At 45.6% G+C, this 20009-nt stretch overlaps 2 protein-coding genes across 10 annotated transcripts in view; one reads left to right on the top strand and one right to left on the bottom strand.

The window, feature by feature from the left end:
* The window catches only part of ALS2CL (ALS2 C-terminal like), a 58859-nt gene extending 56938 nt beyond the window's left edge, over nt 1–1921 (top strand). For all 6 annotated transcript variants that reach the window (XM_039365256.1, XM_039365254.1, XM_039365253.1 and 3 more), the window contains one exon: nt 400–1921. In XM_039365256.1, the coding sequence (XP_039221190.1) occupies nt 400–444 (45 nt within the window). In that variant the 3' untranslated portion in view covers nt 445–1921. The remainder of the gene's footprint in view (nt 1–399) is intronic.
* Nucleotides 1922–6054: 4133 nt separating this feature from the next.
* On the bottom strand, nt 6055–19951 carry JMJD4 (jumonji domain containing 4). Of its 4 annotated transcripts, none has more exons than XM_039365248.1 (7): nt 19845–19951; nt 15147–15791; nt 13591–13756; nt 12592–12717; nt 10416–10683; nt 8696–8842; nt 6055–7234 (listed from the first exon to the last, which is right to left on the bottom strand). In XM_039365248.1, exons 2-7 carry the CDS (start codon nt 15409–15411, stop codon nt 6923–6925), a joined length of 1284 nt encoding a protein of 427 aa, XP_039221182.1. In that variant the 5' UTR covers nt 15412–15791; nt 19845–19951; the 3' UTR covers nt 6055–6922. The 4 variants fall into 4 exon arrangements, with proteins under 4 accessions (XP_039221182.1, XP_039221181.1, XP_039221184.1 ...); XM_039365247.1 differs by lacking the exon at nt 19845–19951 and adding an exon at nt 16725–16786; XM_039365250.1 differs by lacking the exon at nt 19845–19951 and adding an exon at nt 16725–16786 and having other exon boundaries at nt 10466–10683.
* Nucleotides 19952–20009: the final 58 nt, after the last annotated feature.

Genomic DNA, 20009 nt, shown 5'->3' with positions numbered 1-20009 from the left:
GGAAGGAAGGAAGGAAGGAAGGAAGGAAGGAAGGAAAGGAAGGAAGGAAGGAAGGAAGGAAGGAAGGAAGGAAGGAAGGAAGGAAGGAACCTTCCCTTCCATTGTATTTGCAATGGAATCCTTCTTCCTCTACAGCTGAACTGGACGTATAAATTTTCCTCTCCAAAAAAAATGTCTTTTAATTGCTTAACAGCCTTTTCAATCCACTGTGTAGCATTTTCCGAAAAAGGGAATTTTAGTGGATGGCAAAATTCAATTTTTTTTCCTGATGTTGGGAGTTTTTTTCTCAGCATTTATGGGATGTTTGGAGAGGAAGCTGAGATTGAAGTGGAGGAACACAAAATAAACACAAGATTTTTAGTTTCTAATCTTCAAACTCAACTCTCCTTCTTGTTATAGTCCTGCTATCAGCTTATCCAAGAGATACAACTGCCTTTGAATTGACGAACGGCGTGTGACTCCTGAAAGACTACACAACCCATCATGAACAGCCAATAGCAGCTGGAGAACTTACTCTGATAATTCCCAGAAACTGGACTGGACATAGTTGCTGCTATTGCTTATTTTTTTAAAAATTAATATTTGTCTTTCCTATGGGAAAGTGTGTTCATGCTTTTAGGGGAGCTGTCAATTTTTTTGAAATGAGTCAATGATGGGAATTTTTTTGAAATTGACAGAAAAGAGATAGGGTAAGATAGTCCTTGACTTACAACAGTTTGTTACAACGGCTCTGAAAAAAAAGTGATTTACAGCCATTTTTCACACGTAGGACTGTTGTAGCCCCTCCATTGTCTTATGATCAAAATTCAGACACTCAGTGACTGGCTCATATTTACGACGGTCGCAGTGTCCCAAGGTCACGTGATCCCCTTTTGCGACCATTCTGAATAGCAAAGTCAATAAGGGAAGCCCTATTTGCTTAACGATGATCGTGTGACTCAACAGCTGCAGCGATATACGTTAATAAAAATTCAGCAAATAAATTGAATAAATGTTCAATAAATAAATTAAGTAAATAAATTAAGAAATTTGATAAATAAGTAAACTCAGTAAATAAATTTAGTAAGCAAATTCAATAAGTTAGAAAATAATTAAGTTTACTAAATTTAATAAATACTTTAAAAAAAAATCATTATCACGTGACCGTGGAACTGGTCTTAACTGCCAAGCACCCTCAATACGGTCATGTGACCTGTGGGGGGGATCCAACAGAACGGTCATTAAATGAGGACTTCCTGTAAGGAGATTCAATAGAATAGTTTATCCTCAACTTATGACCATAATTGAGCCCCAAATTTCTGTTGTTAAGTGAGACATTTGTTAAGTGAGTTTTGCCCCATTTTATGACCTTTGTCGCCATAGTTGTTAATGCGCTTGATAAATTAGTAACTCGGTCGTTAATGTGGCATCCCCCATTGACTTTGCTTGTCTGGTTGTAAAAGGGGATCATGTGACCCCGGGACATGGTGACCGTCATAAATATGAGTTAGTTGCTAAGCGTCCCAATTTGGATTGTGTGATCATGGGATGCCGCCAAGGGTTGCAAGTGTGAAAAACGGTCGTAAGTGCCGTAACTTTAAATGGTCACTAAAAGAACTGCTGTTAAGGGCTACCTGTATAATGTTTTTCCGTGTTTTTTGTACTTTACCTTCTGCTAACATCTTGTGGGTGTATTTTTTCAAAATCCAAAACCTGCAAAATCCGACATCCACTCTGTTTTAACAGCTTAATGGCTTATTTTTTTCTTGAAACAGGATCCTATGGATGGAGGGAAGTAAGAATCTCAAGATGATCCATCAGAGCAGTGGTTCTCAACCTGTGGGTCGGGACCCCATTTGGGGTCGAACGACCATTTCACGGGGGTCGCCAAACAACACGGTCCGCCATTTCCCCCCCCTTTTCCTTAGCTGTGCTACTCCCTTTTATTCTATTGGCTTTGGAAAGCCAATAGAATAGACTCTCTTGAATAGAGTCTAATTCTATTGGCTTTCTAAAGCCAATAGGAATTCTCCAGGCTGTCTCTGCCTGCTGAGCCCGCCAAAAGTCCCATTCTGCAAACGTTCTGCACCAGTTGAGTAGTCCTCGACTTACGACCAGTTGACTAGTCCTCAACTTACGACCGATTGGGGGTCGCGGCATTAAAGAGGTTGAGAACCACTGCTCTGGGGGGGGGGACTTCATTTATGAAGTGATTTTCTACAACTACTGACATTTCTTACTGGATGCTAAATTCTGTGTGTGGGGGGGGGTTAAAAAAAATTTGCAACAGGTTTGGTTTTGAAAAAAGTCGACTGGGGAGCAGACAAGTTTAATGTAATAAGCACTTAGCTTGTTTACTGCACAGTCAACTTCTTTTAAGTATCAGCTTGAGGATTTCTCGGCAGTTAGAAATGAAATGTTAATTTTTTCCTAATTAACTTCAGAGGAAATTCTGGCCTTTTGTAGAATTATTGACTGGGTTTTATACTTAAAAAAAGAAAAAAATCTAATAAACTGCCTGTGTTCTCAGTAGTGATCTTGTTTATGCAATAGATTAGATAAAAGTGAACTGCAATGTTGAGATGAGTAGAAAGGACCTGATGTACTGTGACATTTTATTGGGGAGGCATTTTTGCACCCCCCTTGGAAAGAAAGGAGAGGAAAAGATGAAAGGGAGGGACTGAGGAAGGAAAGAAGGAAGAGAATAGAGCAAGTAAGTAAGGGAGAGAGGGAAAGACTATATGTAAAGAAAAAAGGAGGGAGGGAGGAAGGAAGGAAAAGAGGGAGGAGCTAAGTGTAAGAAAAATAAAAGAAAAAAGGAAAGGAAGGAGGGAGGGAGGGAAGAAATTGAGTAACAAAAAGAAGGAAAAGAAGAAAGGAAAGGAGGGAGACAAGAACTGAATGTAAGAAGAAAAAAGGAAGGAAGGAGAAGATCGAGAGAGTGAAGGACTGAATATAAGAAAAAAAGGGCAGGAAAAGAGGGAGGGATTGAGTGTAAGAAAAAATGAAAGAGAAGAGGAAAGAAAGAAGGAAGGAGAAAGGGACAGGAAGGAAGGAAAAAAAAAGGACAGAAGGAGGGCAATTCCAGGAAGTCCACCCATCTGGTTGACACACAACCCTCCTTTTTCACCCTGCATTTTCAGCCCCCAACTCAAGAGCAACAGATTGAAAAAAAAAAACCACAGAAAGCGAGAACGTTTAATTCCTTTATTATCTGTTTTCTCAAAGAGCAGTTATATCAAGAACTCCAGATGCTCTGGGAAAACACCCGAGGTCTGAGCCCGCTTCCGCTCAGGGTTAAAACAGGCCCCGCCAGGAACATTTAGTGGGCTACAGCTAAGAGGAAGGGCAGGTCCTCAGCCAGTCCCCATTCAGAAGGAAGACTCTAAGGTTGGGGTGCACCTACAGACACCCTCCTATGAGTAGTTTTGAGCCCTTATAGCATATGGACTAGTAACACTTCGCTGTAGTGTCAAAGCTCCTATCTTATAACTATGCTCAGAGTTCAACCTGTGGCGTCCTGGGTGCTCTGCAACCACCTTGCAGACGTTTCATGACCCAACTAGGTGACATCATCAGTGCTAGAAGGGAGGGGTTTGTAGAGAGGAGGAGGAGGGGATGGAGGAGGAGGTGGAGTAGGACTGTGGGGACCTTGACGCTCTCTGAATTTGGTGGTTTTCTCGCAGATGTTTCATGACCCAACTAGGGAACATCATCAGTGCTAGAAGGAAGGAGGACGACGACAACATAGGAGGAAAAGGAGGACTATGAGCTTGGTTGCTTCCTTGCAGACGTTTCATGACCCAACTAGATAACATCATCAGTGCTAAAAAGGAGTATGGTTTTTGCTCTCTGTTTATATGATTGCCATGCTGCTGGTGGGAATATTCTTGGTGGGTCCTGAATAGCAAGACTAACACTAGATTTAACAACCAAGTTGTAAATCACATCCCAATCAAGGAACTAGCAAGTTAGATAAGCAATCAAGCAGCAAACAACAGCCTAATCAAGGGCACTCCCACCAACGCTGGCAGGGTAAGCCACTTATACATAAAACAGACCAAATCCCCCCTCCCTCCCAGCACTGATGACGTTCCCTAGCTGGGTCATGAAACATCTGCAAGAAAACAGCCAAGCTCAGAGAGCACCCTCACAATCCTCCTCCTCCTCCTATCCACAAACCCCTCTCCCTTCTAGCAATGACGTTACCTAGTTGGGTCATGAAACGTCTGCAAGAAAACCACCAAGTTCAGAGAGCACCAAAGACCCCATAGTCGTCCTCCTCCTCCTCATTCTTCTATCCACAAATCCTACTCCGTTCTAGCATTGATGATGTTACCTAGTTGGGTAATGAAATATCTGCAAGGAACCAAATTCCAAGAGCACCAAGGATTCCCCTTCGTCCTCCCCCCCTCTGCAAACCCCACTCCCTTCTAGCACTGATGATGCTACCTAGTTGGGTCATGAAACGTCTGCAAGGAAACCAAGCTCAGAGAGCACCAAGGACGCCACAGTTCTTTCTTTCTTCCTCCTCAAACCCCAGTCCTTTAGTAGCCCTGATGATGTTCCCTAGTTGGGTCATGAAACGTCTGCAAGAAAACCACCAAGCTCAGAGAGCACCAAGAATGGTATGGATTATTCCTAAAATATACACTAAATTTTGTGCTGTCCTTTTTTAAAGGAAGGGATACCCTTCCACCAAGCAACTGTTGTAGGTTAACATAACATGTTGTAGGTTAGTCTGTTTCCTCCACTTGTCGCTTTGAAGGAACGCCTCCTCCAATCTCCAAGTGGTCCTCTTTCCTCTTCCCCCACTCGCAGCTTGAGCAGTCTCCACGTTTGCCCATCGCATCTGATCAAGGAGGAAGAGAGAAGGTCGGGTCTCAGAGGGACACGGAGCAAACCCCATCCTAACCGAGGTTGAAAAGTCAATTCTTGCTCCAGACCAAGCCTTTGTTCCTGGGGGGTGGACTAGAAGACCTCCAAGGTCTCTTCGAACCCTGTTAATTCTATGCTCTCCTCGTCTCTTCAATTTCTCCAAGGATGGTTCTGCTCCAGGCCTGGAGCTGCTGAGAAGGATTTCAGGAAATCTTGGTTTAAAAAAAGTGAAGGAAAAAACGGGAACCCTGCTGATTTCTAAAGCGTCTTGAACTCAAAGCAGAAAGGCAAGGTGAAAAGCAGCCCTTGAAGCCGAGAAAGCAAACATGGCTTGTAGAAAAAGTGGACACCCTTGTCCACATGCCACCTTGGGCCACCTAAGACCCACAACAAGCTTTGTTCAGTCCCTGAAAAGTTCATGCTAAGCCTGAGCTGAAGATTCCTAACTGTCTCTCTCTCGCATTCACCAACCAAGGGAAAAATGGCTTCAAGCAACAAATAAGCAATTTCTATCCCCCTTCTTTCTTTTCTCTCTTTTCCAAAGATTCCCAAAGAATCAAAACAAAGCAGTGTTGCTAAGAGTACAAGCTTCTATAGACATCCATGTGTGTGTGTGTGTGTGTGTGTGTGTGTGTCTGTGTAGGTCTTTGGTTATTTGGGTTTTCTCCCGCATAAAATTGGAGGTGTCTTGGCGACGTTTCGACGAAATCTCATTTGTCATCTTCAGGCTGGTGTTTTCGGCTTCGTGCTTCTAGGAGCAATGTGTTTCTTCCTTTCAACTGCCAGTGGGGGTATGAACTGATTGGATGAGAGCTTGGCTGTGTTCTGATTGGATGGAAGTGTGTTCTGATTGGTTAGGAGCTTGGCAATGCAGCTCACCATAGCAATGCAGCTCACCATCTCACATTCCTGTGCAACTCAGACTAACCTGAGCACAACAAAGCCCCCACCCAAAGAGAACACTCCCCCAACCAATCAGAGCACAGCCAACCCCCCCCATCCAATCAGCACAGCCAAGCTCCTAACCAATCAGAACACACCTCCATCCAATCAGAATGCAGCCAAGCTCTCATCCAATCAGTTCATACCCCCACCGGCAGTTAAAAGGAAGAAACACATTTCTCCTAGAAGCACGAAGCTGAAAACACCAGCCTGAAGATGACGAATGAGACTTCGTCGAAACGTCGCCAAGACACCTCCAATTTTACGCAGGAGAAAACCTGAATAACCAAAGAACTACATACAAACACCCATGAAAACCTCAGAAAACAGAGAGAGAGAGAGAGAGAGAGAGAGAGAGAGAGAGAGAGAGAAAATGATTCAGAATTAAGTTCTATCGAGTTTGATTCGGCCAGAATTAAATTAAATAACCAGTAGTATTGCAATCCTATGACTTTTCAGCAAAATTTCCTACTCTCTTAAATTCTTTAGTTCACCCCCTAACGTCAGCTAGTGGAGCACAGATAATCCTTGACTTACAACAGTTCATTTAGTGACGGTTCAAGTGGCTTATGGCCGTTTTTCACACTTAACAACCGCTGCAGCATCTCTGTGTCCATGCAATCCAAATTCGGACGCTTGGCAATCGACTCATATTTATGAGTCCTCATTTTGCGACCTTTGGACAAGCAAAGTCGACGGGGGAAGCCAGATTCACTTAACAACCGGGTGACTCAATTTAACCACTGCAGGGATCCCCTTAAGAACGGTGGCAAGGAAGGTCGTCAAAAGGGGGCAAAGCTCACTTAACAAATGTCTTGCTTAGCAACGGAAATGTTGGGCTCAATTGTTAAGTCGTTAAGTCGAGGACTACCTGTACAACCTACAGGGACTCCTTTAGCTTTACCTTCTAAATTCTCTAAAAATTCTCTACCGCTACTTTTTGCACGTCAGCCTCTTCAAAAAAAAGTGATTTTTTTTCGTGCTGGAAACTTTTAAAAAAGGGGTGATCGAAGAAGAAGAAAAAAGAGAGATAGAGAAGAAGATAAATATTCATAGGCAGCCAGCTGGCAAGGGAAGGTTGCTTGCAGACTGGAAGTGCTTCACTAGCAAAGGGGGGGGGGGCTCAGAGCAGGGCGGTGTCGATGGCGGCCTTCAGCCGGAGCAGGAGGGCCTGCGGGGGAGGGGAGAGGGCTTCGGGGTTGAGCTTCTTGAATTCCTCGTTGGCATTCAGGGAGGCCAAGACTTTTGCGGTCCTTTTGAGGTCGAACACGGCGTGAAGCATCCCCAGGCTGGAGAGGGCGGCCCGGGAGGAGCGCTTGGAGGCGTCGTCCTCGGAGTGGTGGTGCTCCAGCACAAAAATGCGATTTTCCCCGATGATCTTCAGGAAGTTGTAGAACTCTTTGTAATCGATGCCGGTGTAGGACTTCATCAGCACCTGGGGAAGGGGAAGGAGAGAGGCTGAAGTCCCGGGACATCGCCCGGGGAGGAAAAATATATAGAATTAAATAAAGGGTGTTCAGTGAGGTTCTGCTGAAACGGGATGGGATGGTTTGGAGCTTAACGGTGTCTTCGCTCAGGCCAAGAGGCTAAGCTGCAGTTCTGCTCAGGTTTTATTCCAAAAAATATCCCGAACTTAGAATTACGTTTAGAATATTTTAAATAAAACCTGAATAGAAGTTGCTTACGGAAGTAAATTCTTTCTACAGGAGCAATTATTGGACATAAGAATGAGAGAGACAGAGAGAGACAGACAGAGGAGAGAGAGAGAGAGAGAGAGAAAAAGGGAGAGAGAGAGAGACAGAGAGAGACAAAGGCAGAGAGAGAGAGAGAGAGAAAGGGAGAGAGAGAGAGAAAGGCAGAGAGAGAGAGAGAGACAGAGAAGAGAGACAGAGAGAGAAAGGGAGGGAGAGAGAGAGAGAGAGAGAGAGAAAGGGAGAGAGAGAGAGAGGCAGAGAGAGAGAGAGAGAGAAAGGGAGAGAGAGAGAGAAAGGCAGAGAGAGAAACAGGCAGAGAAAGGGAGAGAGAGAAAGAGAGGCAGAGACAGACAGAGAAGAGAGACAGAGAGAGAAAGGCAGACAGACAGAGAGACAGACAGAGAGACAAAGGCAGAGAGAGAGAGAAAGGGAGAGAGAGAGAGACAGAGAAAGGCAGAGAGAGAAGCAGAGAAAGACAGAGAAGAGAGACAGACAGAGAAAGGGAGAGAGAGACAGACAGAGAGAGAAAGGGAGAGAGAGAGAGAGAGAGAGAGAGAGACAGACAGACAGACAGACAGACAGACAGACAGACAGAGGAGAGAGGCAGAGAGAGCGAGCAAGCGAGAGAGCCTGGCTGAGGAATCCTGGGAGTTGAAGTCCACCAGTCATCAAAGAGCCAAGCTGGAAGACCCCTGCTGTAGGCAGTCAAAACCGAAATGCGCTTTAACGCAGTTACAACCTGTCTGGTTATAGATACTCCTTAACTTACAACCATTTGTTTAGTGGCCATCTGAAGTTACAGTGGCATTGAAAAAAAAGTGACTTAGGACCATTTTTCACACTTCCGACCATTGCAGCATCCCCACAGAATCACACAATCCATATCTGGATGCTCGGCAACTGACTCACGCTTATGACAGTCAGTCTTCCGGGGGGGGGGGGACGGGTCACGTGATGCTCTTCTGCAACCTTCTGAACAAGCAACTGTCAGCGGGGGAAAGCCAGATTCACTTCATTAACTGAACAACTGCAGCAAGACAGGCCGTAAAAAGGGGCAAAACTCACTTAAAGAACTGTCTCGCTAGGCAACAAAAATCAGGGGATTAATTGCGGACGTAAGTCGAGGAGTATCTGTATTCTGGGGGGGGGGGAGAGGGACAGATTCCTGGTGAAAGGCTGACTTTTCCCCAGGTGCATTTTACCTGGCATTGCAGGTGCCAGTCTTCCATGCTCTCTTTCCACTCTTTGATCTCCCGCTGGACGGCGGCGAGTTCGTCCTGGAGGAAGCTCCACATGATGGCCAAGTTGCAGCCGTTCACCCAGTTGTGGTTGATGGAGATAGTATCTTCCTGGGAGGGGACACGAAACCGGAAATGTTTATCCCCCCTCCAAGCTAGGGCACCTGGGAGAGGAGGGGTAGGTGTGTGTGTGTGTGTGTGTGTGTGTGTGTGTCGCTATGGGTCGACCGCTAGCCTAAGGGACTGAATTCCTTGAAGAATTAAGGTGGGCCCCAGGATGAAAATTCTGTTCACCGGTCCATCGAAAGTCAAATATTTCACCGCAGAAAAGGATTAGGTTTCACAAGGTAGGCCACCTTGCCTCTTTTATGGCTCGTGGACTTCAACTCCCAGAATTCCTGAGCCGGCATGGCTAAACATGAAAACCTCTCCATTTCTCCTCAGCATGGCTGGCACAGGAATTCTGGGAGTTGAAATCCACGAGTCATAAAAGAGCCAAGGTGGCCTAGACCTGGTTTAAAAAGAGAATTCAACTCGTATGGTGGATTGGGTCTAGGAAGACAGGAAGTTGGGGGATGAAGCTGGAAATTTAGGGCTGAAACTTTGGCATAAAAGGGGGCTGGGTGACTTTGAGCCAAAGAGCAAAGTTAGACTTATAAACTACTTCACCATGCTTCACAGCCCCCCCCCCCCCAGCGGTTTACAGAGTCAGCATCTTGCACCTCCCAACAATCTGGGTCTTCATCTTACCGACCTCAGAAGGAGGGAAGGCTGAGTCAACCTTGAGCCGGTGAGACACGAACTGCTGAACTGCAGGCAGCTGGCAGTCAGCAGAAGGAGCCTGCAGTACTGTACTCTAACCACTGCACCATCAGGGCTCAAATACCGGGAGATAATGAGTTTTAATCCTGCCTTAAGAATAAAAAAATGGCTGGATGACATTGGGCCAAGCCTCACAGACAGTTTCTTGGTGACTGGACTGAAGTCATCCAAGTGGCTTTCATTGCTAAGGCGGGACTAGAATTCACCGTCTCCTGGTGATTGACCTGAAATCACCCAGCTGGCTTTTGTGCCTAAGGCGGGACTAGAACTCTCCCTCTCCTGGTGATTGGTCCGAAGTCACCCAGCCGGGTTTCATGCCTAAGGTGGGACTAGAACTCACGGTGATTGGCCCAAAGTCACCCAGCTGGCTTTTGTGCCTAAGGCGGGACTAGAATTCCCCATCTCTTGCTGATTGGCTCAAGTCACCCAGCCGGCTTCCATGCCCAAGGTGGAACTAGAACTCCCCGTCTCTTGCTGATTGGCCCAAAGTCACTGTTGGCTTTTGTGCCTACGGCGGGACTGGAACTCATATTTTCCTAGTTTCTAGCCTGCTGCTTTAGCCACTAACCCACAAACTGGCTCTCTTGCTTTTCGCTTATATCAAGATTAAAAACAGAATAGAATGTCTTTATTGTCGTTGTGGAACTCACAACGAAATTAAGTAAAATAAGCCGAGCCGTGTGCAACCAACTCTGAGCAGCCACAGTTGTTTAATGTGGCATCAGAGGAAACAATGCCCAGAATCTTGTGGACTCTGTGGTGAACCTTCCTCTCGGTGGCCCTACAACGAAAATACACGCTACCCAGCAGCAGTAGCAACCACTGGGCGGTGCACAGATGGTGGTTTTCAGAAGATTCTCACCAGATTGTAAACCTGATGATGCCAACCGCTCGGGATGAAGACTATCTCACCGGCTTCCTGTATGATTTCGACCGGCGGGCTGCTCTGAGCGTAGCGGGGATACAGGGAGTCATTCTTCAAATCGGGGGCCGTGATGTCAAATGGCAGGTGGCCGTGACGGTCTTTTAGAAACTCTTCTTGGCCTGGGGGGAAGACCAGCCATTTCTTTTTGCCACAAATGTTGGCTGACCAGCTGTAAGAGCGGAAGACGTCGGCGTGGAAGGGCGTCCTGGCAGAAAAGGGAAGAGATGGGAAGGTGAGGAAGAAGTAGGTGGACACACTGAGTAAGAGGGAGACTCCGCATGTATCCGAATTTACAGCCCAAATGTTGGAGATGTGGAAATTTAGATGCAACTTATTTCATATTTGGTGGGCTTGTAAATATATTAGAGCTTTTTGGATTAAGATTTGGTGGAATATTCAAAAGATTTTTTAAGAAAAAAAGTTTACTCTGCAATTATTTTTGTGGGGTATTATTGTAGATTTGGATGTTAAAGAAACTAATTTGATGTTGAACTTTATAACTGCTGCAAACCCTTCACTGACTCGTCGCACGCGAGGGGCGCAGCCGGAGCACCAGCTCTTACTTAGAAGGCACCGCTTCTCCCCTGGCGGCCCGGCCGGCTGGCCTCCGACTCACATGCAGGTGGAGGAGCCAGCAGAGGAGGAGGAGGGCAGTGGCAGCGGCCAAATAGAGGAGCGGTGTCTCGGTTCCTAAGACCACCGGAAATATGTGTTTTCCGATGGTCTTAGGTGACCCGTGAAAGAGTCGTTCAACCCCCAAAAGGGTCGCGACGCACAGGTTAAGAACCACTGATGTAGAAGAAGGAGGAGAAAGGGAGGGAGAAGACAGACAATGAGGAGGAGATGAAGGAGAAGGAGAAAAAAAACACAACGAGAAGATGGACAATGAGGAGAAGATGGAGAAGACAAAGAAGAAGATGGACAATAAGGAGAAGATGGAGAAGATAGACAATGAGAAAGGGAACATGAAACAGGAGGAGAAGATAGGCAATGAGAAGGAGAAGATGGAGAAGAAAGACCAAGAGAAGAAGATGGACAATGAGAAGCTGGAGAAGACAATGAGAAGGAGAACATGGACGAGGAGGACAAGGAGAAGATGGAGAAGATAGACAATGAGGAGGAGGAGATGGAGAAGAAAGACAAAAAAACAAAGATGGACAATGCAGAGAAGATGGACAATGGGGAGAAGCTGGAGAAGAAAGACCAAGAGAAGATGGCAATGAGGAGAAGCTGGAGAAGACAATGAGAAGGAGAACATGGAGGAGATAGGCAATGAAGAGGAGAAGATGGAGAAGACAGACAACGAGGAGGAGAAGATGGAGAAGAAAGACAAAGAGAAGATGGACAATGTGGAGAAGATGGAGAAGAAAGACAAAGAGAAGAAGATGGACAATGAGGAGAAGATGGAGATGGAGAAGATGGACAATGGGGAGAAGATGGAGATGGAAAAGACAATGAGAAAGGGAACATGAAACAGGAGGAGGAGAAGATAGGCAATGAGAAGGAGAAGAAAGACCAAGAGAAGGAGATGGACAATGAGAAGTTGGAGAAGACAACGAGAAGGAGAATATGGAAGAGGAGGAGATAGGCAATGAGGAGGAGAAGGAGAAAATAGACAATGAAGAAGAGAAGACAGAGATAGAGAAGGAGGAGAAGAAGAAGAAGAAGCTAATTCTATGGTGGGCAAGCGGGTTGGGGAAATTCTGGAATTTGAAGTCAAGTGGTCAAGGTTGAGAAACATTGAATTAGTATTTATCTGCAGGTAGAACAGACAATCCTCATTTCTTTGAGTGGCCACCCAATTTTCACTCAGAAATGCTGGTGTTGAGTGGATGAGTGAAGGGTAGTCCTTTGGGTGTGTGTTTGTTATAAACTAGATCTATGTGATCACTGACCTGGATGACTGAGAATCACCATAGACACTCAGTTACAGGGTTGATGGGGCACCATTGGAGGAAGACTTGAAGAACCAGGTTGGATGAGAACATCCTGCAGAAAACCTATCTAGGTGCTCACCAAGAATCAACCACAAATTGATGGAACATCATCACAGTTATTATAAACAAACATTTCCTTCCCCCAAGAAAAAAAAACAATCAGGAGGTAGTTCTACCATGAGCCTTTAGGTCCCATGTAGACAAACCGGTAGTCATCCACAGCGATGGCTTCCCAATACTCATTCAGCCAATCAGAGGAGAAATAGATGGGCGTGGTGTAGACCTCCTGATCTGGAAATGTCCTTAAAGAGACAAGGATTATGACAACATTTGAAGTCTGCGCCAAACCAGAGCGTATCAAAGGGCAGATGGTGGTTTAATATCTTAAGAGGACTATACAGCCAAACAGATACAGGGAGTCCTCGACTGACAACCACGATGGAGCCCAAAATTTCTCTTTTGCTAAGCGAGACGGTTAATTCTGCCCCATTTTACGTGCCACAGTTGTTAAGCGAGTAACAGGGTTGTTAAGTGATTCCGGCTTCCTCACTCACTTTGCTTGTCAGAAGGTCAAAAAAGGGGATCACATGACCCCAGGAGACACTGCAACTGTCGTAAGTACATGCCGTGGGGCCAAGCTGACCCCCTGACTGTGGGGATGCTGCATGGGTTGTTAAGTGCAAGGTGACTTTTTTTCGCGTAACTTTGAACGGTCACTAATCGAACAGTTATAAGTCGAGGACTGCCTGCCTGTCTAAGGGTGCTATGACATGGAAGAAGGAAGCACGCCCGTGCAGCACAACCGTGGTGGAATTCAAGAGGCGTGCAAATTATAGGAAGAGGGGGGGGGGAGAAACACAAAAAACAAATAAATAAAAACGCATTCAAAGCATTCAGGAGGAAAACAACAGCAGGTGAAGTGAGTTCATCACGGAAAAAATGCAAATTAAACATGATTCCTGCAGCTTCGGGCAGAAATCCGTGCTGTGGGTTCCTGATGGGGGGGGGCAAATTAAAACATGATTTCTTCTGAGCAAGTTTTGCATCAGGAGCAGGAGCACCTGACGCAGTTTTAAAAAAAAAAAGAAAAAAAAAAGGTCATCCACCGAGGGGACTTAGCAGCATGCCGGCATCTGTGGCGAGCATGCCGCCCATTTTTCCAAGCCGTGGCTTACCTCTGCAAATGCCAGTCCTTGAGATAAAGGCAGCCGCGGGCGGAGCGATAGCTCTTTTTAATGTGTTCCTTCCAATAGTTTATGTACTCCTTGAGTTTAAGATGCTCCTTGGGGTTACAATTGTACTCCTTGGCATCACAGTTGGCCACGGGGACCACAGCCTCGCCTGCAATATAAACTCTTTCAGCCCAGTGGGGGGGGGAGCGTTTTTTCCCCCTGGGTCAGGGCTGAAGGATCAAACCGTGGAGGACCCCTGTGGGCGACCCTGAGGAAAGGTATTCTCTCTTTTTCTGAGTGCTGGGGAGGGGAGGGGAGACAGGGAGAGGAGAGAGGGATGGAAAGTGGGAGGGGAGAGGAGAGAGGGAGGAGAGAGGAAAGGAGGAAGAAGAGAAGGGGAGGAGAGGAGTAGAGAGGGAGAGTAGGCAAGAAGAGAAGTGGGAGAAATGGAGAGGAGAGGGAGAGAGGTGAGAGAGGTGGAGAGGAAGGAGAGAGGAAGAGAGGGAGGAGAAAGAGGAAGAGAGAAAAGGGAGGAAGAGGAGGAGAGAGGAAGAGAGGAGAGGAGGGAGGAAGGGAGAGAGGAGACAAAAGGAGGGAGGGAGGAACAAGGTGAGGACAGGAGAGGAAGAGAAGGAGGAGAGGACAAGGGGTGAGGACAGAGGGAGAGGGGAGAGGAGGGAGGAAGAGAGGAGACAAAAGGAGGGAGGAAGGAAGAAGGTGAGGACAGGAGAGGAAGAGAGGGAGGAGAGGACAAGGGGTGAGGACAGAGGGAGAGGGGAGAGGAGGGAGGAAGAGAGGAGACAAAAGGAGGGAGGAAGGAAGAAGGTGAGGACAGGAGAGGAAGAGAGGGAGGAGAGGACAAGGGGTGAGGACAGAGGGAGAGGGGAGAGGAGGGAGGAAGAGAGGAGACAAAAGGAGGGAGGAAGGAAGAAGGTGAGGACAGGAGAGGAAGAGAGGGAGGAGAGGACAAGGGGTGAGGACAGAGGGAGAGGGGAGAGGAGAGGGAGGGAGAGAGGAGAGACGAAAGGAGGGAGGGAGGAAGAGGGCGAGGACAGGAGAAGAGGAGAGGAGAGGGAGTTTACCTCCCAGTACTCTCCTGCCAATAATTCTGGGAGTTGAAGTCCCCACATCTTAAAGTTGCTAAGGCTGAGAAATATTGCTATCTATCTATCTATCTATCTATCTATCTATCTATCTATCTATCTATCTATCTATCTATCTATCTATCATCTATCTATCTATCTATCTATCTATCTATCTATCTATCTATCTATCTATCTATCTATCTATCTATCTATCTATCTATCTATCTATCTACACCATATCCTTAGCAATTCACTCTCCTGGACAGAAGCAGGCTTACTTCCAATTTATGACGGCCCCGAAATTGCAGGAGCATCTTGAAGTCGTCCCCAGATTTTCAGCCAGGCAGAATCTGTGGCCTGTGGCAAAATCAAAAACCACACACCGCAAATCGCCAACGCCGTCACCACCACCACCACCTCTTGACAACAAAAACAAGGTTACAGCCAATTCTTTTCAATGGAAAGTGGGCTTACCGAACGTCCGCAGGAGGTAATCCAAGTTGGGTTTCCCGTCCGGCGTGACCCACTTCCTCCGGCTGGCCCAGCCCTCCGTGAACTTGGCGGAGAAGATGCAAGGATCGTTGGGGATCAAGTAATCCTTGAAAAAATCCGCGTAGCTGAACGTCTCCGGCTTTTCAATGTAGTCCACATGGTCGTGAGGCTGGCAGGCGGCACCCCTGGTCGAGCCGCTGTACTCACGGAAAAATTTAGTGGCGTGCGCAAAAGTCTCCCTGTCCATTCAGGCGAGGAGGACAGATGGAAGGAGACTAGTCCCTATGAAGTAACTGGACTGGGATGTCAGAAAGTTTTTTTTTTTTTTAAATGGGGTCAGGGAGAAGAGCAAAAATCAGGAACGACGAAGGGAGTAGAAAACAGAGGTCCAATTCCAGACCTTGCTGGAAAATCGTCCCATTGGGCTCGTGCGAGGAAGAGCTCAAATGTTCTTTGCCGTTTGGGCTCCTTGAGGACTAGAATGGTTGAGAGTCAGATCAGCAGGATGTCTGTTTCCAGCAGAGCAGTTTCCATTCAAAGCTAGAGGAAGGAGCAGGATAATTTGGTTCTTGCTTCTCTTTGGCATTTCCTGGAGGGCCGTGGTCAAGGAGAGTGTCTTTCCAATTTCTGGGACCAAACAACAAAACAATCACTTTTAACACCACTTTATCAAAGTTTCATAGTGTGATGGCATGGGGAAGTCAGGGGAATTGCAGGTAGACCTCAAGTTATGACCACAATTGATCCCAAAATGTTTGTTGCTAAGCGAAACATTTCTTAAGTGAGTTTACCCCACTTCATGATCTTTCTTGCCATAGTTGTTAAGGGAATAATTGCATTTAAGGGAATAATTGCATTTATTAAGTTAGTAACATGGTTGTTAATGGAATCTGGATTCCCCATTGACTTTGCTTGTCAGGAGGTCACAAAAATTGATCACGTGATCCTGGGATGTTGTGACCGTCATAAGTATGAGTCAGTTGCCAAGCGTCTGAATTTTCTTCATGTGAGGGGGGGGGGAAATGTTGCAACAACTGTGAGTGTAAAAAAATGGTTATCACTTTTTTAGTGCTGTTGTAACTTTGAATGGTCACTAAATGAATTGTTATAAGTCAAGGACTATTTGTAAATTTTCTAGGTCACCTAGAACACGTTTTCATATATATAAAACATATTTACTTATTAAAGTATATGTATTTATTACATTATTTATTGAATTTATTAAATCTGTATGCTGCCCATCTCTGCCAAGTGACTCTACAAATAGCATCATTAAGATTTTAAACAAGATTAAAAACAGAAGGAGAAACCAATATTAACATAAAGACACAATTTTTTTTTAATCAATGACTCAGTCGAGGGGATAGATGGGGAACTCATTAAATTTGCAGATGACACGAAGCTGGAAGGAACAGCCAATACCCCAGAAGACAAACTCAGAATCCAGAAAGATCTTGACAAACTTGAACAATGGGCCCTGTCCAACGAAATGAAATTCAATGGTAAGGTTTTATATTTAGGTAAGAAAAAAGAAATGTACAGATATAGTATAGGTGGTACCTGGCTCAACAGCAGTAACTGTGAGAGGGATCTCGGAGTCCTAGTGGACGATCACTTAAATATGAGCCAGCCATGTGCTGCAGTTGCCAAAAGAGCCAACACGTTGCTAGGCTGCATTTACAGAGGGATAGAATCAAGATCAGGTGAAGTGTTAATACCACTTTACAATGCCTTGGAAAGGCCACACTTGGAATACGGCATACAGTTTTGGTCACCGCGATGTAAAAAAAGATGTTGAGACTCTAGAAAGAGTACAGAGAAGAGCAACAAAGATGATTAGGGGACTGGAGGCTAAAACATATAAGGAATGGTTGCTGGAATTGGATATGTCTAGTTTAATGAAGAGAAGGATAAGGGCGGACAGGATAGCAGTGTTCCAATATCTCAGGGGCTGCCCCAAAGAAGAAGGAGTCCTGTAGGAAGGAGAAGAACAGATGGAAACTAACAAAAGAGAGAAGCAACCTAGAATTAAGGAGACATTTCCTGACAGTGAGAGCAATTAACCAGTGGAACAACCTGCCTCCAGAAGCAGTAAATGCTCCAACACTGGAAGTTTTTAAGAAGAGATTGGACAGCCATTTGTCTGAAATGGTGTAGGGTTTCCTGCCTGAGCAGGAGGTTGGACTAGATGACCTACAAAGTCCCTTCCAATATTATTATTATTATTAATAATAATAATTACTACTACTACTACTGGAGGTTTTTAGGAAGAGACTGGATAGCCACTTTTCTCAAATGACACCCAAGGTCCCTTACAACTCTGTTTTTGTGTTATTTATAATCTGCATTTCCAGAGCATGAGTTTTTTTTTTTTTAATTCAAGGATATTGTCTGATCTTTGCAAACTGCTTTTTACAAATGGGAGGAAGTGGATCTTTAAATTTTATTCCTGCTGTAGCATGCTCCTGATTTGAGTGCTTCTCATCCCAAAATATGTTGAAGTTTTTTTTTTTTTTTTAAAAAAGATAAAAATTTGTCCCAGGGCCAAACAATGCCTGGTTCGTCTGCAAAATTAATTGAACCAATTGCTGGCATATCCACTTTGCAAGCAGTGACCTCAAACTGTCAATCATAGGAAAGCAACTTTCATAAATCCAAAGCAGAGAGCATTTGTCCTGAAATGAAGAATCAACCTCACACCTTAAAATGAACAGGGTAAGTGGGAATACACAAAATATGACTCACACACACACACTGCTGCCCTCATTGTGGTGACATTCCAGCAGGATGGCATAACCATGAAAAATTAAAATTAATCACGGCAAAGACATGCATTTGCAAAATGACCCACATCATCCCTTCTTCAGACTGAGGCTGACATTCTTTGAATCCTTTGTAATGGGAGAATAGCCCCAGGAATCAGGTAGTCCTTGACTTACAACCATTCATTTAGTGACCGTTCAAAGTTATAACAGCACCAAAACAAGTGACTTATGACAGTTTTTCACACTTATAACCGTTGCAGCATCCCCAGGATCACGTGATCAAAATTCACACGCTTGGCAACAAACTCATATTTACGACGGTTGCAGCGTCCTGGGTCACGTGATCCCCTTTTGCGACCTTCTGATAGATAAAGTCAAAGCCGGATTCACTTAACAGCCGTGTTACTAATTTACTAACCGTGTTACTAAAAACTGCAAGTGATTCACTTAACAACTGTGGCAAGGAAGGTCGTAAAATGGGGCAAAATTCACTTAACAATCTTCTTGCTTATCAACAAAAATTTTGAGCTTAACTGTGGTCATAAGTCAAGGACTAACCGTGTATTTCCTGCAAAGTCAGTTTCCAAGTGAGCATACAAAGTAAGATTTGTTAGAAAAAGGCTTGAAATGTGTATATTATGTGGTATTATAAACCCTATATAAATATTTTAATTATTTTTTTTTATCCTCCCATTTTAAGATATAACTCAAGGTGGCAAACATCATTAATACTGTACAGCTACTTCCTGTTTGCCCCACCACAACAATCCTGTGAGGTGGGCAGGTTGAAAAAGTGGGACTGGCCCAAAGACACCCCTCTTGAAACTTGAGCAAATGTAATCACCTTTACAATATTTTATTTTTTTTACATTTCAAGTTTTAACTAAAGGCAAAACCTTTAAGAAGATTATATCAGCAAATAATTATTACTAAATGTCATGCAGTTTTTAAATTTTTTACCAGAAACGAGCATCTCTCTATAATACTACAAGGTGCCAATCTATAGGTGGCTTGCGGGCAAAGGGCCTGCAGGGGGGGGATGGGAGTTGTAGTCAATTACTTTCAGGATTGAGGGCATGGGAACCTCATGGCTATAAGGGATCAGAGATGGGAACTGTAGTCAATTAGTTTGTGGACTGAGGGCATGGGGATTGCAATCTAATGGTTACAGGGTGGAGGGTGGGGGTGGGAGATGGGAGTTGTAGTCAATTACTTTCTGGATTGAGGGCAAGAGAATTGAACTCTACTGGCCACAGGGAGTGGGAGATGGGAATTGTAGTTAGTTTGTGGACTGAGGGCATGGGGATCTAATGGTTACAGCGTGGAGGGTAGATGGGAATTATAGTCAATTACTTTCTGGATTAAGGGCATGGGAACCACAGTCTCAAGGCTATAAGGGATCAGAGATGGGAACTGTAGTCAATTAGTTTGTGGACTGAGGGCATGGGGATTGCAATCTAATGGTTATAGGGTGGAGGGGTGGGAGATGGGAATTGTAGTCAATTACTTTCTGGATGGAGGGCAAGAGAATTGAACTCTATTGGCCGCAGGGGGTGAGAGATGGGCATTGTAGTCAATTACTGAGGGCATGGGAAACGCAGTCCAATGGTCACAGGGTGAGGGGAATTGTCCGGCGGCTAGCTTGGGGAAAGAGGGCCACCTCGATGAGGTGCGGCTCCAGCAAACGGCTGGGAATGACGGAGACTCCGAGGCGAGAGATGGGGATGATGGGACCTTGTAGTCCAACCCTTGAAAAAGCACCTCCAACCGCAGAATAGCTGAAAAGAGGCCCCGCAGCCACCCTGCCCTTCCTCTCAGCTTCCCCCCCATTCCCCCCTCTTTTCTCCGCTTTTCCTTCAGCTCCCCCCCTCAGCCGCCCCTCCCGAGCCTCCCCACGGCATGCGCATGCGCAAACCTTCCCTCCCCCATGACTAATCCGGCCGCCGCCGCTTCTTCTTCTTCGGACCCCTCAGAGGACGCGCCCAAATGGATGCGCACGCGCCGTGCGCTGGCTCGCGGGCGCTCCTCCTCCTCCTCCTCCTCCTCTCCCCCGCCACTACCGTCTCTCAGGCAGCGCGCG

This window comes from Crotalus tigris, unplaced genomic scaffold (genome assembly GCF_016545835.1).
Source record: "Crotalus tigris isolate CLP2741 ecotype Arizona unplaced genomic scaffold, ASM1654583v1 scf7180000020019.1302030, whole genome shotgun sequence".
NCBI classification, from domain to species: Eukaryota; Metazoa; Chordata; class Lepidosauria; order Squamata; family Viperidae; genus Crotalus; species Crotalus tigris.
Note: the sequence above shows the minus strand (reverse complement) of the source record. Positions and strands in the feature narration are given on the sequence as shown.